The 7,499-nt window shown below is 36.9% G+C and overlaps 2 protein-coding genes and 1 non-coding gene across 3 annotated transcripts; all 3 read right to left on the bottom strand.

Annotated features, from left to right (window-relative positions):
* Positions 1-387: 387 nt before the first annotated feature.
* LOC120083058 (glycosyltransferase BC10-like) lies at positions 388-3,178 on the bottom strand. The gene is made up of 2 exons (XM_039038581.1): positions 1,946-3,178; positions 388-1,076 (listed from the first exon to the last, which is right to left on the bottom strand). Exons 1-2 carry the CDS (start codon positions 2,507-2,509, stop codon positions 426-428), a joined length of 1,215 nt encoding a protein of 404 aa, XP_038894509.1. The 5' UTR covers positions 2,510-3,178; the 3' UTR covers positions 388-425.
* Positions 3,179-3,322: 144 nt separating this feature from the next.
* LOC120083057 (AP-3 complex subunit delta) lies at positions 3,323-6,764 on the bottom strand. The gene has a single exon (XM_039038580.1). It carries the CDS (start codon positions 6,466-6,468, stop codon positions 3,559-3,561), a length of 2,910 nt encoding a protein of 969 aa, XP_038894508.1. The 5' UTR covers positions 6,469-6,764; the 3' UTR covers positions 3,323-3,558.
* A 76-nt stretch (positions 6,765-6,840) lies between these two features.
* TRNAM-CAU lies at positions 6,841-6,912 on the bottom strand. The gene has a single exon. It is a non-coding gene; the product is annotated as a tRNA-Met (tRNA).
* Between the last annotated feature and the right edge of the window lie 587 nt (positions 6,913-7,499).

Here is a 7,499-nt window from a genome sequence, read left to right as displayed (position 1 = left end):
AATTATTTAAAAATATTATTACACGATTAACTATTAACCCTAAAAGTGCTAGCCATTACCATTACCCTAAAACATATTTCTATTGCATGCTATGTTGAATAATCGAAGAATTGTTTTGAACTCCATGATTATATTATACATGCATTTTATGAAAACATAGAAAATATATTTCAAATAATCAAGTTTATTTAAACAATATGGCAGTCTAGTTAATTCAATTAGTAGGATCTAATTAACGAAATTCACCCAAATCGATGGTCTCATAAACACATGAAATTCAAATAAAAAAATGAGCAAAGAAATTAATTCTATTTTTTTGTGTATATCGTTCTTTCGTATAGTTTAAATCAAGATTACATCAATTTGTGTAAAAATATTGAATGATAATTTAGAATTTAGCAACATTATATTATTATTATTTAAGATTAAACCAAACCTTCCAACAGAGATGGCCAAATCTTCAGCAGAGGTTGTAAAGAATCCGGCATGAATTTCCGAGCAAACAGAAAGCATAAGGAAACGGTGTCGTTTCCATTATTATAAGTACAATTAAAACCGAACCGAACCCGGTTCAAAAGCTCGACCGAGACCTCCCGCCTCCCGAATCTTCCAGGATGCGGACCATTTTTGGACCAATCAACCCAAGTAACGGTTCTGTTGGAATTCCGGTCCGGCATAACAATATTAACCAACGTAGGAATGTAATGCTCGTCCATGTAACACGGTGGGCCGCAGTGATCCCGGAAAATAGGATAATATGTTTTGTCAGAGATTATCTCAACGGCCACCGTTCGATCAACTTCAAACCACTGTGATCCTTTTCGCCAGTTGGCAATCGACACGATCGGAAACATCTTGGGGTTGTAACGACCACGACCGATTTTTCGAGGATCATCGTAGGAAGAAACGAAGGTGTGTTGAGCATTAACAAGGTAATTATAGATAGTTGTGAAGTTGTAGAGAGGAATACAGGTTTCGGAGAGGAGGATGAATCTTTCGTTTGAGAAGTCGAGAAGGGCGTTCGCTAGAAGGCGGCGCTCTGCGTCGATCATGGAGGGTCTTCCCCATTGCACTGCCTATTTTCATTCAAAGTGCAAAGTTTCATAAACTTTCTTAGAAGTAGAGACAATGGTAGTATAAAACAATACAGTCACTAAAAAAAAAGCCTTCGTACATATAATAATTGAATTTATAATCTTTTTTGTGCTACGAGTTCTTCAAAAACATAAACAGGCTATATTTATTTATTTTTTTAATTGTAAAATGCATAATAAGAGCATTTAGAATTTAAAATTAACTAAATAATTTTGAATGTTTTGTTTTTTAAAAATTACTTTTTATCAAACCTTATACGTAAAGTGCACACTAAGAGGCGAAATCAAGATTAGATGAGTGTTGAGAAATCAAGGGTGGAATGGAAATGAGATTGTGAAGTATGAAAACAGTGGGAAAGAGGATTGGGTGAAAATTATGACAAAACGGAGTGAGTTTAATATTACACATTAAACCCAAAACGTTCAATCCAAACATGAGGTTTGGATTACATTACATTACAAATTCATTCCATTAGGTGTCCCAAACAATCCTTAATTATCAACATCATCATAACTCAATTGATTAAAATATATATTTCAACTAAAGAGATTCAAATATCTCAAACTTTGAACTTTATATATGTATAATTATTTTGGGTTGTGATTTAATCAGAAAATATCACATATTCACTGTAGCCTAGGTTGAAAATTTTAAAATCATTCACCAAATTGAAACTATAAAACAAAATCATAGAATTAAATTAAAATTTGTTGTCAAAATAAACACTGCCTTAATTTAGAGAGCGAGAGAATTTTTTTTTTTTAAATGATAACACAAGAACAGCTACCCGAATATAGTAATGAAAAGAAAAATAAACTGAGAAATAAGAAAAGAAAGGGTTTAACCTGACCTGGCTTGGGATTCTTCTTCCATAGAAAACAGAGTTTGGAGGTAATGAAGAAGAAACATTATACAATGGATGAGTATGCACATAAATTGAAAACAAGCCTTCATGGCCTTTAAAGAACATTTCCCACAAAGGAGCTAAAGGCAATGCCCCTTTTATCAGAAACATGAAAGCAATTTTTGGCACACGTTCATATGGAAACTCTTTGATCATTGGAACCATGGACGCTCTCCAAAACACCTCATCATCCCTCATGCTATGCATCAGAGGCGGCTCTACGTTTGCCTCCAAAAACTCATTCATGTCGAGCTCAACCGAAGGGGACGGCAGTTGAAGTGGTGGGGGTGACGATGAGGCTGGAGGTTGTTGCTGCTGTTGTTTGATAGACACCAGTGTTGATGATTGTGAAGATGGCAAGGAAAAGTTAGGGAGATGGATATTAAATGATGAGAAGCTCTTGAGGTTCAAACTGATAGCCATTCCAAAGGAGAAGCCAATAAGTAAGAAGAGAAAATGGAAGATTTGGGAAAACTGAGATGGAGAATGCTTCAGCTGATCATTAGCCATTTTGGTTTTGGCTTTTGATCAGGCTCAAACTCAAGAGGGTGAAAGTAGAAGAAGAAGATGATGAAGAGAGAAGAGAGTTGGATGAGTAGTGAAAAAGAAGTTACTTGAACCGAAAGTTACTAAGAAATCACGTGATCTCCACTCCAAAAGTCTTCTTTGTTGGCTTTGTTCCAAGAAGGGCCATAATTAATTAACATGCATAACATCCCCCGAATGAAAATACTGGAGAAACTATTATAAGAAAGAAACGAGAGAACAAAATTTGTCTGACAATTTCATACTGTTTGATATATAAGAGAAAAATTGCAAATGATAATGTGAAGATGTTCGATATTATGATATTATGATCAGTTAAAAGTAATAATTAGCTAAAACCAAAGCCATCAGATCCATTAAGCACCCGAATTCGATATTGTGATGTATGAATAGTTGTTTGGGATTAACTTTGATAATAGCTCTCTAAAAGTCTTCCTTTCCATTGGATTTGCCATTTCCAAGTAGTTGACTTTACACCCTTCATTCACACCCCACCATCGTTTTAAGGATTCACCACGTTCTTCCTTTTGCTTTCTTGGTTACTCTCAACTCAGGAAACAATTTATTTTCTCTTTTGGTCTCTTTCCTAGTACTCAAAAGAAAAAAGCAAAACAGAAAACACTAACATGTTTTTAGTATAAATGCCTTTGTTTCTAAGGAGTGATGTTTTTGCTTTTAATATTTAAGTTCAAATCTATCAACTAACATCAGCTCAAAATTCACCATACTTCCTCGACTTAAATTTGGAACCACCACTCCAAAATATATATACAAAGATTATCAAAAAAATGCTTCATATCAATATCAGAAACCAGATAATCCCGATTATGAAACTCTGTTTCTGAAATGGACATCCATTCTGAAACATATGAATCTAAAAGCAGCCCCAAACATACACCAAAAAAATCAACAAATTTTTACTGCAGAACTAATCATGGCACATGAGAATTTGGAGATCAAACCAGTCATTATGTCAGAATGTTCTGCAGCAAATCTGATTCGGGTTTTTCGAGCTATAAAAGGAAATCGGGTATAACTGTCTGTGAAGCCACGGGTACCGAAGCATCCCCACTTTGTTTAGCTTTTTGCTTACCATGCCGCTGACTACTCGTTCGCTTGCTTTTTTTATGAGCTTGATCCTTTTTCTCACTGCTCTTTTCAAGACTTGACTGTTTGCCATCTTTTCCGTGATGTCGATGTGTTCTTCTCAAACTTGTATCTACCATATTGGAGGATTGCTCTTCAACATCACCTAAATTTTCTTTTGATTCAGAAAGATTATCAGCATTCTGTTTCTCCTTTCCTTTTCTCCTGCTAGAGGGTTTGGAAGTTTGGTTTGTTTGTGAGGAAGTAGGCCTTGCATCACTACCCACAAGAACATCGCGTACGGCATCAGAAAGCTGTTCATCGTTCAACTGGGGCTTCTTGCTTGTAACAGGAAATTCATCTCCTTCATCCAATCTCACCACCACAGGCCTAGGCTTGGCTGAATTAGACTTTTTCTTTAATGCAAGTGACCGTTCTGCAAGCTTGACAAGGTGGGCAGCATCATCATCCAGATTATCTTGTAACTTGAGTTCGTTGGCTGGTGGATAATCATTAGAGGCATCATCAGTCTTATCTGATGGAAGATAATACAGTCCATGCCGCTTACGGTGCTCAGAAAGAAGAGATGTGGTTGCTTTTGATGATTCAGACTCTTGCTGGCTCTGTTGAGATAATATAGATGAATCGACCCTTTCCTCATAGAGAGAATTTCCAAAAGAATAAGAGCCTTCTGGTAGCTGAAGATCACTACATATCATTTCCAAATCATCAAGATTCTCATTAAGTATCAATCCTTCGGGAATCGGAACCCTTTCTTGAGCATTTATTGACATTGGGCCAAAGTCGTCGGAGAAGGCTTCAAGAATCAGTTCAACTATTTTGGAGATTTCAGCAAGTTCCATTTCTGAACTCCCATCCTTTTCATCTAGGTCATCAGGGATCTGTTGCCTAATTAGCTCAATAAAATTGAGCAAGTTTCTAGATCTCTCAAGCAATTCAACATCATGGCTCCACGTTAAAGGGCCCAAAGAAAACTGAATAAAGTTCAACAACTCAATTATTGATCCAAGAGATGAACTATTATCCTCTAACGATGCAGATGTACATGTCTGGACATGAGACAATGTCCCCCTATCATTTTCCGTGAAAGTAACTTTTGGTGGTTGATTAGACCCCCTCGGGTTGAACTCTTCAACCTGTTCACAAAGATCAGACGCATCATGGCATTCCCTGGCAGAGATAGATTCTGAACCATTCTCTACCAACGTCTCAACATAGGAAGAGGAGTCAATATTTTGCTCTTGAATGTAGGAATTTAAACAAAAAATTGTCACTTTAAATGCTGACTGAACATAAACTGCTCTAACTGACGGAGGCAAAAGATTACTGCGAGGCTGTAACAATGCCTCTAGGAGTTCGAATGGCTTGCCTGAAAACTGCACATATTGTCCTGACACCCAAGCAGCAGCTGATAGAATCCTATGCATGAAAGGATTACCAAGTAATGCCGGATCAATAAGCAGATCACGGCCGACCATGACAAGAGTAGGCCTTGCATCTTTGACCCTCATACTAATATCTATAAGCTGATTTTCAATTTCCTCCCCTTTTCGGCAATGTGGGATCCTCGACATTTCTCCAAGAAGTGACACATACCAATCAAAGTCGATAATGATTTCATACACATTCTCACCACATGTGGCTAATATGGACCCAAGAATTTCATTACAAAACTCAGGATCAGATTTAAGCGCAAGGTTCACCAAAACTCTGCAAATTTCAGCTACATTATTATCAGAAACCATAGCCATCACAAGCCGCAAGGATTCAAATTTAACATTTGGATCCACATCACTTAGAGATTTTATTACAACCTCTTTATTCTCCAGAACTGCCCATGAGTGTTTTGGCACAAGGATTGAAAGAGCGTGCAATCCAAGATACTTGAGATTCGGATCATCGTCAACCAAAAATTCTCGAGTTCTCTCAACAGCAAGTCTAACCGCTGATTCAAAGTCAGACAAGCTAGTCACCACAGTCCTAATGCACTCAAACATCAATGACTTAGCCCCTGTTCTTCTCATATGCTCAGTTATAGGTTCAACAATTTTCCTAGCCAATCTAGGCTCCAATGGAGCAAGATTCTTAAATATCTTCAAGACTTTAATCAGCACCCAATTGTTCTTGCTATCAGTCAAAATCCTATAAAATTCAGGTGCCAATGGAAGATAAGATCTAGGGTCCTGGGAAGCAAGCTCACAAAAGACCCCAACAACTGCAGACAAAATCCGAGGATCCGAACTCTCTAAATTCTCAACCAAACGCTTAAAACACACTCTAACAGCATCTGGGTATTTCCCAAAAACCCTCAAAACCACACCAATTGCCTTCTTTCTAACAAAGACCTTACTACTCGATAACAATGTAAAAATCTCAGGTGTCAAGTCCCTAGCAAGATCGGTAGTTGCAAATCTCGACAAACAATCAAGAGCAAGACTAACCTCGAATTCATTGGTGCTAGTTAAATCCTTCCTGAGCTGGTTGGTGATGAGGAGAAGAACTGGGGTGGCTTCGTGAAACGATTGGGACGCAGCGAGATACCCGATCTTCTTTTGAGCGAAGCGAGAAGATGACATAACCTCGACTACATGGAAAGCAGCCCAGTTCATATCGATGCCGTGAAGGGAGCTGAGATAGGAGAGTTTTTGCAGAGCGGTGGACTTAGTTTGAGGGTCTGTAGATTTGATCTCGCGGCGAATCTCATCCATGGCTTTGGAGATAAAAGCAGACTCACCTATAAGTTGAAGGCGAAGGCCTTTGATAAGGTCATCGAGAGTTCGCTGGAAGAGAGTGTCCATGAGAGATGAACCCGCCATTGATAGAGACGAAACTGCTCACTCTAATGTCTGTTTAGACAATACCCAGATGGGAATTTGGGTTAGAATTTCATAGTTGAAGGGGTTGTTAGATAATTGGCGAAAGAAGGAGAGATCGGAGAAATCAATTCCATTCAGTAGAGCTCGATTGATGAAATGGGAAGGTGTGATTTCGGGAAGGAAAAAAAATGGAAGAATCAAACAAATAATTGCAGGCTTTTTCTGCAATAAGATTATGGGAATCGGAAGAGACGATGATCTGGATTTGGGTCTCAAATCCAATCAAGACGATGGATTGGGAATGTGGGCTTCGCTCTAATGCTGGACTGGACCTGTGTGGATCAATGGAGAAGAAAATTTCAAGAAATCCANTATCAGAGCCAGGTTTCGATCCTGGGACCTGTGGGTTATGGGCCCACCACGCTTCCGCTGCGCCACTCTGATTTGTTAAAATGTAATTTCCTTATTTTATATTTAATTTAAAAATCTGAGGACACTTTTTGAATATTAAAATTTGATGAGGATGAATTTACATTCCATACACTTAGGTGAATTGAGTAAAAAAAAAAAAATTAGATGAAAGAAATTTATACTTGATACTTCTTAAACTGCAGAAGCTAAATTGAAAACATATTTCAGATCTGTTTAATAATAATTTCGTTTTTTAGTTTTTTATTTTTATAATTTATATGTATTTTGTTCCTGTTATGTAATTATGATTTTCATCTGGATTAAATAAACACTTAATTCTTAGTCAAAGTCTAAAAAAAAAACAAGGTTTTTGAAAATTACTTCTTTTTTTAAGTTTTCAAAATTTGATGCGGTTTTCTTAAGAAAGTGGGTAATAAAGTAAATATACTTACAAATGAAAATAATGTTTATAAGCTTGATTTTCAAACATCAAACATCAAAAACCAAAAACCAAAACCTTATTTGGTAACCATTAGATTTTTTGTTTTTTATTTTTAAAAATTGTGCTTGTTTTCTCCCAAATTCTTAATCATAGGTTTTATATTTCCAAGATAAATATT

The sequence above is a fragment of the Benincasa hispida genome, chromosome 8 (assembly GCF_009727055.1).
Source record: "Benincasa hispida cultivar B227 chromosome 8, ASM972705v1, whole genome shotgun sequence".
In the NCBI taxonomy this organism is placed as follows: Eukaryota; Viridiplantae; Streptophyta; class Magnoliopsida; order Cucurbitales; family Cucurbitaceae; genus Benincasa; species Benincasa hispida.
Note: the sequence above shows the minus strand (reverse complement) of the source record. Positions and strands in the feature narration are given on the sequence as shown.